Source organism: Serinus canaria, chromosome 1A, assembly GCF_022539315.1.
Source record: "Serinus canaria isolate serCan28SL12 chromosome 1A, serCan2020, whole genome shotgun sequence".
Taxonomy (NCBI): domain Eukaryota; kingdom Metazoa; phylum Chordata; class Aves; order Passeriformes; family Fringillidae; genus Serinus; species Serinus canaria.
This window is the reverse complement of record NC_066314.1, coordinates 47271627-47288034: the sequence shown is the minus strand read 5'-3', so window position 1 is coordinate 47288034 and position 16408 is coordinate 47271627. Positions and strand designations below refer to the sequence as shown.

The window sequence follows — 16408 nt, the reverse complement described above, 5'->3', positions numbered from 1 at the left end:
AATAAAGGGAGTAATTAGATGCATTTAACATCTGCTACAAAGCCACCAACATGATTTTTTGAAGCTTTGTACCAAGATTCATAATTGTATTCCCAATCTGTTTCCAAGTTAATTAAACTGAGATGGAAAAGAAAAATGCTGTTCATGAGTGAAGTGTTTTGTAACTACTTTCAGTGAAAATACTGCTCCTTTCACACCTCTTTTGAATGAGTGTAACACTGCCTCTGCTGAAAGGCTCATTGTTGCTAGTGTGATGGATCAGTTTCTAGATTTAAGTGCAAGTAACCACAACTATCAATGTACTTCTAGACACTTGAACAATGATACCCATATTATTTGCTTAAAGCAGTAAAACCAGACATATTATATGGCAGAAAGTTATGCATGTTCCACATACACCCAGCTGCCTTAGTTTCAGCAAACTACTATAAAATGAGGACCAAGGCCGTTGGCTTGCCTTTGACTGATTAATGAACATACACTTAGCAATCAGCCACAAACCTGCCCTCTTCCACAGAAAAATGAATACACTATTTCAACTTCTGCAATATGAAGCAACACAGACCAATCAGACATTCAACTGTAGATTCAAATAAGAGCTTTAATCAATGCACAGACAGTAGAGAATATGGTATTCTGAATTTCCCTCAAAAGATAAAAAAATACTTCTCAAGTATTTTACAGATTTATAAAATGTAAAGTTTTCTTCTACAAATAATATACAAATGTTTTTACTATCAAATGTATAAGACATTTTTATTTTATAACTGTTGCCTTCTCTTAGAATTATGTATTTCCTGAACTGTTCTCCTTAAAAAAACAGGACGGTATAATAAATCCAAAAGAAAAATGAATATATTGCTCATTACGGTGGTAAATGCTGAACAAAATAATTCAAAAGATCTTTTTATCCATCAGATTCTAAAGTTCTCATGTGAACTATATTAACATGAATAAATGTTCTGAGTGTTAAATTTCAAAGTGAGATTGAATAATACTGTCAGTCAAATAAGTCTCCATGCTCTGAAAAAGATGATAAGAGAGAAAACAATCCTTACGGACAAACAACCCCCCAAATTAAGGTATTGGTAATTGAAATTCATCCAGAAAAGGATACTCCTCAGAATACCCAGATAGGTTATCTATAAAAGTCCTTAAGAAAAGAGACTTTTCAAAAGGGGGTGTAGTGACAGGACAAGAGGGAATGGTTTCAAACTGAGATTATGTTTACCTTAGGTATCAGGAAGAAATTCTTTACTATAAGGGTGGTGATGCACTGGAACAAGTTACCCAGAGCAGTTGTAGATGGCCCACCCCTTGAACTGTTCAAGGCCAGGTTGATAGAGCATTGAGGAACCTGAGCAGCTCTGAGTAAAAAAAAAAACTGTCTGAAAGCTGTACCTGCCCATGGCAGGTTGGAACTAGGTGATCTTTAACGTCCCTTCCAACCCAAGCCATTTTATGATCATATGATTCTATGTTAAGCCTTTTGCATTATCTGATACCCTAGCAGTGCCTGATGGTATCACTGTCACCATCTCTATTTGCCACATTCTATCACTTGCTGAAGTAGGTTTGTCTGAGTCATGTAACAAATGGTTCTTCTCCAGAGGCCAAAAGGCTTGCTGGGGAAAAACCCACCATGCAGTTCAGTAACTTCTGTGGAGGAATGTGGGGAACATTTGAGGAGCACCTTGATTTTGTAGACAGTTGGAACTACTATTAAAAAAAATATTCGAGGAATAGAGTGGTGCATCAGAAAAAATGCCAATCAAATTTTAATTTATAATAGAAACTAAAAAAAACCCAAAACCGAAACCAATTTGCTGAATGTTTTGAATCTCACTGCAGGACATTCTTCCTCTGCTGGGTCAACCTGCTAGAATGCCTAAAGTCCTGCAAGGAAGGAGATACCCAGAATGCACAGGAGAAACCAAAACCCTTGTCTTGCAGCCAGGCATACAGGAGCAACTGACCTGGTTCATTTTGTGACACTGACTTAAAGAGGGACTCTGTTCTCCTTGGCCCACTTTTTCATGACACGAACAATGTACTCTACTTGAGAATTACCAGTGCTCTTCAGAAGGTGCAGAACTTCCCGAAGAGTCTCTCTACAAAGGTGAAAAGCAAAGATTTAAGTGAGGGTTAGACCCATATGATACACATGAACTGCTCACATCAAGCTATTTCACAAAACATAGGTTCTCTGAGACAGAAAGGTCCATTCATCTGCAGTGCTGGAATAGGTTAAAATGCACACTAGATGCGATCCCAGAGACCAAAAAAGTGACCAATGAAAAGGTCTTGTATACAATTGTAAAGAAATGATAAGTTAAACAATAAAATAACCAAAATGTAATTAGTTTAGTGTCTGCATATGTGTATATTTGTATACATACCCTCACTCTTGCAAAATTGTTCCCCAGAATAAACCAAACTTAAAAAAAATTTTTAATGTTATTTGCTAGTCTTTAGTATGGCAACATCTAGCTTAATGCTGCCAAAGCACTTTACACATAACACAATACACATAAACACAAATAACATGGAAATCAACATTCCTAATAGAAGAGACCTAATACTATTCAACCTATATAGATCCTGATGCAGTTTGCCAGTTAGTTTACAATAAGAACTTAATTGCATACTTTGAAAAACAGGCAAGTTATGTGTGTTTTACTGCATGTGCTGCAGTGATTGTTAAAAGGACACTTGAAAGGTATAGTAGTTAATGAGATTATTCCAGCAGAGAAGTGAATAGAAGGAAGGTGTAGAAGCCAAGATACACACCTACCAGTCATGTAGGAAACAGCAACTTTGGCCAGAAGACAATGGCCATCTGGCATCACAGCAGAATATTCACAAGAGAGCAGTTCTTAAATACAGCTTCACTACACTCTCTCATTCCCCATCCAGTGAAATGGGCCGAAAACAAAATTATCAGTAACACAGATGATTTCCTTTAAGCTTTCATCAAGTAAGTATATTTGTGTGACACGGTCAGTGTCTTCAGAAGGCAAATTTTAACAAAAGCACAGTCTCATCTACTCTTTGTTTAGAGAAATCATGTCCTTCCTATAGAGTTGAGTAAATGTTTCCTTAGCTCTGTTCTATGCCTTTAAAAACATCATGTGATAGTTTTCCATTCTACACGATGTTGTTTTCCCCAGATCATGAACATACTACTACACTACAACCTAGCTTTTCCTAGTGATGATGACTAAAGTATTTTGGTATTTTATAGTCCACAGCAATTGCTCATAAATTATTCTCTACCATATATTCTGTAACTGTTGGTGTGGAAGATAGACTTCCAGCTGAAGACTGCATATGGAGCCTCTGGATGGAGTGTCTATTCTCTGAAAGCTCAATAAAAGATTAGAAGATGATATGTAGTCCTAAAGCTGAGATTATGATTCTGGCTTACAGCTAGCTGAAAAGAGGAAAAGAGCAAAATAAATTCAGATACAACACAGAATACTCACTTTGCTTCTCGGCCAGCTAAGATCATTTGAAATACACCCACACAAGCACCTCTCTTGCCTTCCCAGTATTCAGGATTATTGTCCAGTCTCTCCAGAATATCAAAGGCTTTGGCTGAATAGTAAAACTGACGCATCTGCACAGAAAGTGAAACATTATTCCTGACCATCTTTCAGAAGGGGATTAAAAACACTGAACCCAGTTTTCAGAAATGAGCAGTAAGCTGTAGAAGCAATGTGCATTTTCCTGTTTTTCTGCAGGCAGCAAGTGACACAGAACAGGGACACTGCAGTTAAAGAAATGGGAAAGAGGTGGTATTACAACATCTTTTTCTGAGGTGCCCTTATCTAGTGTCGTACCAACTATACCAAAACCCTTGACAGAATATCAACCTCCAACTAGTGCAGACATTTGAAAATGAAACCACATTTCCTCATGTAGACATGGCCACATATTTGTTTATTTTCTGGGTATAACTTTTTTCTTTGCTATCACAATACAGTACAAAAGATGATTCGGTGACTCTAAAATCCAAAATTTTCCTTAGCATAGGAAAATCCCTATGTATACCCTATCTTTTCTGCCTGAGGTTCTCTACTTGTAATTGGGAACCAGGAGCAAGTTGCTTGGCAACAGTCAATGCAAAAGGAGTGACCAGATTAACTGTGGCTTTTGAAGTCAGCATAGCACATCTCATGTGGGCTGTATGAGTGCTCTCCACTTGAGCAAGCCTGAAGGGCAATGTTGTTTGTGACTAGCATCTTCCCATGAGAGATCACAGAAGGTAGACTGAGCACAACTTCCTGTCCTTTGGTAGCTGGAAGCCTGCAGAGAAAAACGTGCCGGCTGTGGGAGCTACATTTGGAAACCTTACTCAGAGAAACACTGGTACTACAGGATGAGTAATAATTCTCTCTCTTCGCATAAATGTTGATTTTAACCACTGGTGACTGGCAAACACTTAAATGTATGGGATTAAAGATAGTGAGTATGAACACTATCAGATGTGTCAGCTAAAAAGAAAAATTAGAATACTGATCTATCCAAATTAGTATCTGATCTAGTTCCACTAAGCAGATACAGATTTAATGTTCTCCTTCTATCTGACATAAATCTAGGAAATGCTTCACCCCAAGTCATGTGCTGTTCCCCATATGGACAAGATGGGCTATTGCATAAAAAGCATCAAGAAATTTGCATGAAATCCTGCATGTCAGCTTCCTCACTGAACAATTTCTATCAGCACAGCAATGAGGCATCCAGCTACACCACCTTTCAGGACACTGCTGAGTGTTCCATTCATGCTCATTCATGTTTTCCACTGAGCAAAGCCTAATGCAACTTCCTTCTCATGATACATCTCTGGTGCTGTCTGTGGATCTCCAATATAATGAAATGTTTCAGAAACAACTGAAAAATGACACATAAAATCAAACAACATGGACCTTGCCATTTAGTTCAAGAGGTACAATGGCTGCTAGTGTAGAAAGACACATTACTTAAGTAACAATTTTGGAGCAGTCATTTATGGCCATATGCAGACATATAACAGGCTGAAAAATTTAGCTCTATACATGCAGCTTTTAAGACCTCTATATAAGTCCAAAATGTAGAGTTACTTCTCCTCTTCAGGACAAGAAGGTTTTGAAAAGAATTTAGACAAAGCAATCAACTGATTTAAGTGAGACTTTAAATGATCTAGAGAGAGATTTTACATGAGGTCTGATTGTCAACCTGCTTTCACAAATTGCATTTTTGGGAAACACCAGAGGCAGAGTCACTTGCTCGAGCATCTAGACTTTTAGGATGAGATGGTAACTGAGTACTTGAAAGACGTACAGGGGACAATTCTTTCAGTTTTAGAATATTGCTTTTGAAATCACAAGGAGTATCTCCCTTTACAAACTTTAAGGAAAACACAATACTGTCCTGACAAAAAAAAAAAAAAAAAAAAAAAAAAAAAAAAAAAAAAAAGCATGAGGCATCTTGCTGAATCTATCCTAGATTTTTTTTCCTTTAAAGTTTTTGTCCTTTATACCCATAATGAATTCCTAGTAGGAGAAGGAACTGTTATCATTATTTATAGCTCAAGCATGCAGTAATTTACCAACAGTTTAATCAATGGGTTCTCTACCAAGAAGGCCTGTAGGTTAAAATACTGACTAATCCTTGCCAACTCATCCACATTATTAGACATCCTGCTGTTATAACAGAAAATTCACTAGTGATGATAATGATAAAACCTATCAAAAATGACTGTTGGTACAATCACTGAATTAACACGCCATACACCAAGCTCTAAAGAGAAAACTTACTTTGTAACAATCATTTGCAATGAGCTGCAATAGGTTAAAGGAGTCCCCTGATGTTTCCATCTTCAGATAGAGCTTCCAGGCTAGCTGTGGTTTCTTATTCATAATATCTGCAATAGCAAGAAAAAGCTGGAATTGTGAAAAGAATATGCTATGCACATTATTCAGTGGCAGGTGGAACAGATATTCCTGTATTTCTTTGTTTAATGTAAATGCCTCAGCCATAAGCATGAGGCTGGGAAGGGGAACTTGTCCTTATCTTCTGCCTTACTAGTGATAATAGCCAATTCAGCAGAGAACACCAGTGTCAAAAGGAACAATTCGAGTGTTTACACCTTAATTTATATTTCTCAGATAAGCAACAAGAACAACTCTCATGATTTCAGATGTGATTAAGGAACAGAACGGAAAGCATCAGAGAAGTTTTTTATGCAGGACAATGAACTATGGCAATCCATTTATACGGTAAGATTTAGAATTGTGTGTCCTTACACACAAAAAAATTTTAATTGGCACCAAACTGAGGTCTTTAATACTTGGTGCCCATGTCAGTCTAAACATTCAATTTCCATGATTCATAACAAATCAAAAGGAAATGGCAGAGGTTGAAGCCCCTCCAAGCATAACAAAACTTGTCATTACTAGAAAAAAATGTTTCTAAATTTCTGAGATCCCATGCTGGTTTTAAATTTGTGTATATGACTAGAATTTTTCATTGATCTTTAACTTTAAACATCACAGTTAGAAATAAATTAATCTGAATCTTCTATCTCGATGAGTAGAAATTCTACTAGGGTGTTTAAACACAAAGGTTCTATTTCTTGGTGATAAGAAGCCATTCTCTTGAATCTATGGTTGGTATTCATAATTCCAGGTTCATTCAAACACTGGGAGAAAAGAAAATTAAATTAGGTTTTCCTTGATTTTTCAAGCTTAACAGCTGCTCTGAGAGTACCTGGCTATTCACATAAGGATCACTCCTGTGCTTTTTCAAAAGAGGAACAATTTAGCTTGTTCTATCTGTCTCCACTGTGTCTATACTTATATTGCAGGAAGACTGGATAGTAATCAACGATAAACATACAACACCAAATCAGAATTTACAGATTCTTCTCATTTAGGAGGCAGCAAGACATCAAATTGGATTTATCTCTCATCAGCTTCAAATACCATATACAGTGATAAAGCCAGTTCTCAATTTCCAACACCAATCTACCTAGAGCAATGCAGTTCTGCACTAATCCAACGTTTTTAACCTTCTCTTCAAGAAGAATCAGGTATAAAAAGTACTATCATACTAAACAAATATTACATTCTGTCTTGCAAAAGGATGCATCTCTGGTACTTTTTGCTCCTTCGAAATATTTCAGCATTGAATTGTTTACTACTCAACCCTAATCATACTCTGACATTAATGTACTATACTATGATCTGTTAGTAATTTACATACTTGACACAAAAAGATCACTATTTCATAATTCCCATAAAAATTCAAATAAAACATTCATATATAGAACACTCAAACACAATCTGGTGCTGCAGCTTAATTAAAAAGGAAATAAACTGGCACATCCTAAAACAAGAGTCATAGATAGGCATCCCTATGTGTGATGTGCATGCCTGGAAAGATCATGTTAGGAGATGTTTACTACATCTGCAATATGGTATAACATCCCAAAACATACATATTTACATTCCAGATATAACTGCTGAAAATGGTTTGATAAGAAAACATTTTTGTATTGAGGGCCTGTAAGGAAAACAAATTAGCCCAGGGAGTCTCAGACTTGAGTCCTTAGAAAAGCCCACTTCTATACTATTTTGTATGTGGCACTGCAGCTGTCTCTGTACTGAGCTGTACTCTGCAGTGTTTTAAAAACTAGTAAATAAAAGTAAATAAGATTTGCTATAGAATATTAAACACAGCAAAAATTTCCAGGATTCAAGGAAATTCAAGGAAAGAACTCTTCTAAGAGTTTTTGGAAGAAAAACACATGCTGGAGATTATGAGGATATCCCTCAGGCATAGGAGTTTGGATAACATGTAGAGTAACATGGTAGGAAGAAAAATACCGTGTATGCTTGCCTGATTCTTCTCTTCCTAGGCATCTGACAGTGGCTAACCTTAAAGGCAGACAGACCCTTGAGCCTGACCCAGTATGAATGCTTCTATTTTGTGTTTTACACAACATTTTAGAGCTGTAACTCAGTCTTTTAAGACAGGAAGTCTTCACTCAAGCAATTGAGTAGACAATTGAGAAGAAAAAGGGTCACTGGTCAGGACAAAGTTGCACTGACAGTACTATAACAGCATTGCACTGAAGCAGTAATTGCTTATAAAAGCCAGAGGTATGAAAGGTGTAATAACCACCCACACTATAACTAATGTAATCAGCTTTTCACTTTCATAGTCCTGAATCCTCCTACAACATTAAATTCAATTAGGAGAGTGGATTGCCAGGACTGACGCAATAGAGGAGGATCTGTATTCTGCAATGCTGAAAGTGAAGTGACTCACAGCAGCGAGCCAGCCAGCTAAGGTAAACAAAATCACTTTTTATCTTCTCACTCTGGATCAAAAGGAACACCTGCAGGAAGAAGGAAAATGAAAGATTATACACACATGTACTTTTAAACAAACAGAAGGCAAACCTTCCTCATTTCAACACACAGATAAGGTTTAAGTCACACAAACAACCGCTCATGAGAAGAGTTTGGGTATGCAATTGCAGTGTAGGGGGCATCCCTCTATGTGGAGTAGGTGGAGGATTCACACAGTGCCCTGTTGGTCAAGGGACTTGTGTAGCTTCAGAACACCAAGCTGTGCAGAGGGTGCGGCCTGCCCTGAACAAGTGCCAGTGGGCGGCCATGCAACACAAACAGCACAAAGGAACACTGGGCCTGTGGGAAAAGCTATTTGGAATGTGTTTGTTTAGGAAGCAATGCAAGCAATTGTATTAGCATCTTCTTGAAATATTACAAGTTTCACATGTAGATGAGACTTTCTTTCCATACATGTCAGACCATTCCAGGTCTGCAATAAGCCATTTCTAACCATTTCAGTTTCAGTAAGATTTGCAGGCAAAGCATTCATCTTTTATACCTTACTGAACAAATACAGGTTTGTTACATTCTGCATAAAAAGGGATGTATGGGGGAAGTTATACATTTTAAAATGTACTCTGGCTTTGCTCAAAGAAGAATAAAAGCTATTTATGCCTTTCTCAAGTATATTTGTAACTATACTGGATGCTACTGGCAAAAATCAAAATACCTTTATATGAATGTGCATATACGCATGTAAACATATATGCATGTACTGGAACAGTGAGTTATACAAATTGCTGACATTTGTATTGCTTAAACATTGCTGATCCCCTAATTTAGAGGGGGAGGAGAAGTAGTAATAGGGAAGAAATAAAAAGAAAGCAGCATTATCACTGTAAGTAGCACTTTATAATATGTTTTATTTTATTATGTCCAGGGAGGCATGCTTATAAATAACTTAGTAAGTGCTATATGTAGATGTTTTACAAGTTTATGAGACACTGGGGAAGGCTGAGCTTTATATGGAACTGTCATCATGACCAAAGATCAGACATGAGGCCATATGAATCAATGTAATTATATAATTCTGTAATTAAATAATTCTGGTATTTAAATGCATCACCTATATAACACAAGTTTCTATAGAACAGCTTCTAAAAAACATAAGAGGAAAAACGTAGATTAACAGGACTTTACAACTTTGTGTTTCTTTGTTGCCCAGCTGCTGCCAAAACTTACTTATAGCATTATCATTTTTATGGAGTTTCAGGAATCAGCATAGCCTGCTAGCATAGTTCTAAAAGATTTTCATGAGGCTAAATGAATTGAAAGCTTGTTGAATTGAAATACATATCCATCTTCATTACAGTCTTGGATGCTTTTCTTAAAGAGAGATGCAATTTTGGGTCACAGAAATGAAGGAGTGAGGGTTCTGGGGGGAAGGGTAGGGATGGGGGGGAGAGACAACTTGTAAAGCCAGGGGGGATCTATTATTGACAAACCTGGATAGTTAAAGAGTTAGATAGACTGGAAAAACAAAACATAAACCCCAAACCAACCAAACCTATATGATTCACTTTAGACCATGTGGTGTGGGATTTTTTTTGTGGCTTGTCTTCTTTTCTGGTCTTGTGGAAAATGTTGCTTCCACCTTCATAATAGCTATTTGCTTTTGCATATTTTAGATGTAATTAAGTTTCTGCTGCACACAGACATAAAAAAGTACTGGGTGTAGAAGTTAATCTCTTCCAGCTGCATATGAATGCTGCTGAATAAGATAGTAAGCAGTTCCTCTTTTCCTCCCACATACCCCAGAGGAAGATTTTTGTTTTTTTAAACAAATTTCTAGGGACACCTAGAAGCTCTTAACTATTCAGTGTCTTTTACTTAGCATGCCCTACTCAGACTGAACAAAAAGAGTGCCTGGGATCCCAGACAAAGCATAGCAAATCTGATTAAGAGGCCATTCTTTGATCAATTAGAGGTAGCTGCAAGCACTCTTGTGATGCACCACCAGCAGCATGACTCCCTGTATACCTCACATTACAAGATTAGCAAGATAATCTTTTCTGAATGGTGCTCACTGAGAGTTTCAGTTCCCCTAAGAAGGGGAAGAAGATGTTCCACAGAACCTGCTTATTTTCAACCGACATGAAGATCTGGGTGAAGAAAAGGAAGGAAAGAGGGGAATATCGGGGAAATGTTTCCATTGTTTTTTTTTCAAAGAAAATAAATACATACCTCTTCAGCTTCACTAAAATTGCCCATTGCAGCTTTGGCTTGGGCATAATTGAAGTTAAAAGTGTCATTGTTGTAGAAGTAACTCTGAAAAATATGGACAAACCCCAAATAAATACAACAAAAACACCTCCTCCCATGATAAAACAGCATTAAAAATACACCCCCCCCCCCCACCTCAATCTGAGTTAGACCATATAAAGGAGACAATGGGAAGGAAAAGAAAATCCCACATTAGGAACATACGGTATTTATAAACAGCGGGCAGAAAAATTATGGACTAGCTTTTCCTTCCTACATTCATGACTACAAACACTGCTGAAACATTCCACAATATTAACTATGAGAGATCTGGAAAATGTTCCAAGCTTAAAATTGCCGTGGCAGCTTTTGTGGGTATAATTTTCACTTGGGGCATGTGAAGACATGCTGTGCTGCCATGGCCTCTTTCACCTCCCAAGCACTTTTTTCACCACTAGGGTGGGTAAATAGGCAGTTGGCTTCCCTGAGTCTTAAAGGCAGTTTAAGACAAACAAAGCAGTTTGCTCTTCCAAGACTTGTTAAGGTTTATCAGGAGATCCTGTGCATCTGGTTATGTGATGGATTCTAATCTGAAAAAATGGATCTCATGATGGAGATGAAGCCACAGTACTGGGCTGTAGCAGGCAACACACCAGGTAATAGCACTTCTTTAAGCAAACCTTGCTTAAAGGTAGCCTTCTGTCTAGGTGAAGTGCAACACTGAGTTTTGCCCTCCCATAACACTAGATATGAAACATCTGGTTTAAGACACATCAGATTCAACTAGCTGTATCTTCTCTGAAAAGCTACATGGGTCAAAGCAAGAAATGTAACTCAAGGTACAGGTTAGGCTGATATTTGGGGTTGACCTGATCACGGTCAGTCTGAAGTATAACTCAGATGACCAAAACTCAGCTGTGTTCTACATTCAGCACTGTCCCACACTGCTGGACCAGTAGAGCTGGCAGAGGTAAGATAGAACACAACACCAGATGCAAGCATGAATGGGATTGAGGATCCCTGTCCAGGAGCGGAGCAGTGCTTAGAGAGAGCATAGAGAAATAGGTGGTTTATCCAATATAGTTACTGCAAGAAAGCATCTCTGTGTGCATAACAGCAAGGTGTAGGGAAATGTTTTTCCTTCTACAACATTTATAAAGGAAATGGAACTTGTGTAGGAAGATTAAATATTGTTTTTTTCCCCCTCTTTAGAGTGAAGAGGAGGTAAAAAGCATGGTTGGGACTGTATAAAAGGTAAATAAAGCAAGGCACCAATCCCCTTCCCAGTAATATCTTCTTTCATGATGTAGGGACACAGAGGAACATCTCCCTTTCACTGTCACAGGGAGTCTGAAAAGGGTACTGATTTAGTTCACCACACACAGCAAACTAGTGCCTTGAAAGGAAAGGTGAGGGATTGCCACTATTTGCCAGATGTCCAAGTTTCACCCAAACAGTCTATGGCAGCATGCACAAGCCAGCAAATACAGCAAGCTGTGTGACAGCATGAGGATGAACCAATTGGGGTGAACCTTAAGCTCAGTTTGTGAAAATATTTCAGTGCCTTTATGGTGAACTAACTGTAGGTTTCACATATGAGGATTACGACATTTTACTGCATTCTTTCTCAACAGCAGTTTCATGTGAATCAGCACAAGTCCCAGGTTAAGCAAAGCTGGTGAGCCAGATGCTAGTTTTACTGCATGAATGATTTCTTCTGTTCAAGTAGACCCCATTGTATTTTTTAATTAAAATGGAGAAGAACCTTTGTGAACAATCAAACTCAAAAAATGTATCATTCTGTCCTGGCCATATAAGTGTTAGAGACCAGATCTACTGCAAAACCAAAACCAGGGGAAATTAACAAGTGCTGCTGATAATGCAACACATTCACAGCAGCTAATTTCTTTTTTCTTTTTTTTTTTTTTTTACCATATTGTATATACTGGACTTTACTCTTTTGTGGTCTTTTTAGAGATCTTCAATGTTTTCATAAAACTAACTGTCCTCTGAGTGACATCCTTTTCAATAACATACTCAGATACCCAGCTTAAAAATGAAGAATTCCCATTGTGGCCACAACTCAGCAGAGCCTGAATCAGGTTGTTTTTTACTCAGTTAATCCCTGACAGTGTTATAATGTCACCCTCGGGGCAGCTGGCAATACATTTATGTCCTCTGAGGTTTTCTTATGCCTAAAGCAGTTTTAATTGATCATGGATGAAAGTGTTGTTTCTTGAGAGAATACCAAGCAAATAATCTTCATAAAGGGCAGCTCTATTTTAAGAGCTGCAGAGATTCAACTGAAGTTTATTCCTGTGAATAAAACACAAAAGTAAATCCATGTACACCTTGCCTATACCATGGTACAGAAATAATAATTTTTGCATTCCTGTGACCTATAGAGAAGGGAAATGACTTAAGTTAATCTGAGCATGGCTAGTCACAGCTGCAAAATTATGAGAATGATCAATTACTTCAAAAGAAACAAGAAAGAAAAGTTGCAGTAGGCAGTAAATTTTTGTCCCATATACCTTGGAGGTGGTTTGTAATCACATTAAACTTTGACCTTTTCAGTTTAGAACTAGTTGTTTAAGAAACTTTTCAAGGAAATGGAAAGAGCTGAATTTATCTGTGGAACAGTTAATTGCATTATAAATGTAAGAAATACACAGAATTAATTCTCATTAATTATAGATGGAAATTACCATCTATACCCATTGGCAATAAACTGAGACCAGATGACTGGCTCTAACTAGAAATCCAACTTTTAGATAGCTCAAGTAAGGCAAAGCAATTCTTACTGTTAATTTCCTTTTCTTCAACTACACACATACTCCAGTTTGGAGTGGTGGTGGTGTATCTCTTCATTCCACTACAATGGAGCCATTCCAGTGGCTAAAGCCACTGGGATTTCTTCAAAAGTCTCCTTTTGAAGTTTAAAAACACTACATATTCACCATTTTTCACTCACTAGCTGCTTTTGGGCACCATTACAACCACATGTTTTTCTTTAGATCTCATATTCCTTATAACATTGTAGTTATGCTCATCTTGTGTATCTCTCAATTATTTTAATAATTTCTTTTAAGATTCTCATTCCTCTTCCTCCCAAACACAGAGTTGTTTCAAGTCTGCTTTCAAACCACTGGAACAAGACTGCAATCATTTAAACCATAATCACACTCCAGCCTCCCTCTTTCCTCACATCTGACTTTAACTGTGTATCTATAAGTTATACCCATTCTATTCACTGATCTGTTAATGCTGCATGTTGATTTCAAGCTTCTCTTATTTTGAAAAATGCAGTATTGCCTGCAGGGTACTCAGATAACTGAGTACCTGTAACATTCCTAACTTACTGCTTTGGTAATACTGCCCTATTTTAGCCCTTCAGTGATTGATTTCTCTGTAAAATGTAAATCTTATTCCTTTCAGAGTCCTTCATGTCTTATCTTCCTTACACACTCTTGTTCACTAAAATGTTGTCCCCAGTTATTAACCAATGACAATAATCTACATCATTCACTTGGTAAGTCTTAAGAAAATATTTGGGGTTTTTTCCTCCATGCTGCCCACCCTATAAATATACACTTTTTTTCCCCATTGTCTGCCTTTAATTATATTTCTTACCTTCTGTGATGCCCCCAGAAAGCCTGATAATGATTAGATTACAAGTGTGATGAGTCCATCACGCCCACCATGCTGCATGGTACTATTTTCTAAATTGCTTCTTTACGTTTTAATCCATTTACTGTACTGACCACTTATGTCCCACTATCACTCCTGTGTTTTATTTTTACTGATTTGTTTCTGTATCTTTTTATGTTTCCATTGTTTCTCACATAGTACAGTCTAACAGTAGTGATTCCACACATTATAGTAGTACCAATACTAAATAATAATACTAACCTTGATTGAGTTGAGGTAAATTAGGACATTAGGAAATTGTCTAAGAAGAAAGAAGCAGGAGGACATGCATTGTCTCCCTGGAATGGTATCTAAAATTCAAAAGAGAAATGCAAATTTGTAGAATTTAAAAACACATGGTAATGGAAATCACTGCCAAGATTGCTGGCCCCTCTGAAAGCAGCTAGTTTCTATAAATAGTGTAGCTTGCCTTTTCAGGCAAAGGACCATACTGGAGGTTAAGAAAAAAACACTTGTTCATCTTGTCAACTCTCTCTACAGCATCCAATAACTTTTGCAAGACTTTGTTCAACAGCAAAATCTACAGAGACAAAGAACAATTTTACCTAACAGGCCTTTTTTGTGAAACAATTTACATAATATAATTTTACCATGAATTATTCTTACTTGTAGGAAATTACCCTTTATACAAAGCCTGAGTTTGTTATTCTTACACCATTAGCCTTCTTTCTCTAAAATTATGCTTTTTGGTTATTCTGGACAAAGAAACTCTACATATTTTAATTTTAGTTTGAGTTAGAGAGTAAACTTGCTACACTGAAAATATTGTTATAAAAAAGAACTAATACAGGAACAGGTAAAATACTAAGTGATATCAGACAGTATGGAAATAAATGTCCATGCATGTGGATTACCACATTGCTCACAAGAGGTAAAGCCATAAATAAGTTAGATATGTCAGCTGGAACAAGCGTCACTCAACTTTGCTGCTATCTATGTCATCATAAATTCTGCTGCAACCATATGATGCTGTCACCTACTCTGACATTGCAAGCTGTGCCACTGAAAACTATCTCAAAGCTTTTTTAAAGATTCTGAAGTAAGCTTACTTGGACTAATTTTTATAAGACCCAGCTAGCAGACATGGATGACCTCAGGTAGCAGCTGGGACGGCCTAAATGGAAGAGATATCAAATCACTACTATTCCACTACATCAAGCGATTGTTAGAGAGAATGCTGCTCTGTGCAGCTTGGAAAGGTGACAAGAGGTAAGATCCCTGAAGTAATCTGCTCCTGACTGTTGGTTACCATCAATCCATCCACATCAAAAAACTAAAATACCTTCTCTGCATAAAGAAATTTCATGTAACAGAAGACTAATATTTTGATTCCATACCACCACACAAAATTGAGAATTCAACAGGAAAACTGTATATTCTCCCTTAAATATGGAATGTAGTAATTATTCCTGGAAAGCACTATATAAGATGTCATAATATATAAGATGTCAAAATACATTTCAAAGAAAAGCAAAATATTCTCATTTTTTATCTTTTAGCATTAGGATATACTGAGCTTGGATGTCCTGTCATTTCCATATAGAGACAATCAATCCTTATCTATGTCTGAACCATATCATTCAGCTCTCCAGCCTCGGAAGATTATTTGGTTATTTATGAAGTGTTCACTTGGGAGCAGAAACTGGCCTGTATATTTATTTGTCCTTTTTTACATGCAGGTATAGTTTTCATGACAAATATATGCCTTTACTGGACAATAACAGAAACAGCTTTATAAAAAAGAGCCAAGAAACATTGATTAACAAGACTAGAGATAAGTCAAAAATGCCCCTTTTCTCTGAAATTTGATTTCTGAAATTCATAAAATCACAACTTATTTTGAACAAAATTTTAAAAATGCAAAACATGCAAAGAAGACTTTAAATTGAGGATGCATTTTTAGTAAAAATCAATCACAGTAATAAAATATTAGAAACACAATATTCCAATAAATGATTCAAGTGTTTCTAAATTTTAGTAATTATTCTTAATTATTATTAGTATTATTAGTAATTATTCTTAAGTCCACATTTTGGCAGAAAGTTTTATTATCCCAGCACACCATCCCTCATATATTTTACTGAAAGATTCCATTA

General features: G+C 36.8%; 1 protein-coding gene across 3 annotated transcripts in view; it reads right to left on the bottom strand.

Moving 5' to 3' along the window:
• Window positions 1–581: 581 nt before the first annotated feature.
• Window positions 582–16408, bottom strand: part of IFT56 (intraflagellar transport 56) — a 47188-nt gene continuing 31361 nt past the window's right edge. For 2 of the 3 annotated variants that reach the window (XM_030237969.2, XM_050970123.1), the window contains 6 exons: window positions 14514–14602; window positions 10584–10667; window positions 8314–8383; window positions 5799–5905; window positions 3486–3619; window positions 582–2111 (listed from right to left, as the gene is read on the bottom strand). In XM_030237969.2, the coding sequence (XP_030093829.1) occupies window positions 2000–2111; window positions 3486–3619; window positions 5799–5905; window positions 8314–8383; window positions 10584–10667; window positions 14514–14602 (596 nt within the window). In that variant the 3' untranslated portion in view covers window positions 582–1999. Of the gene's footprint in view, window positions 2112–3485; window positions 3620–5798; window positions 5906–8313; window positions 8384–10583; window positions 10668–14513; window positions 14603–16408 lie in introns of those variants that run through there. The other variant, XR_007776626.1, reaches the window with a different exon arrangement.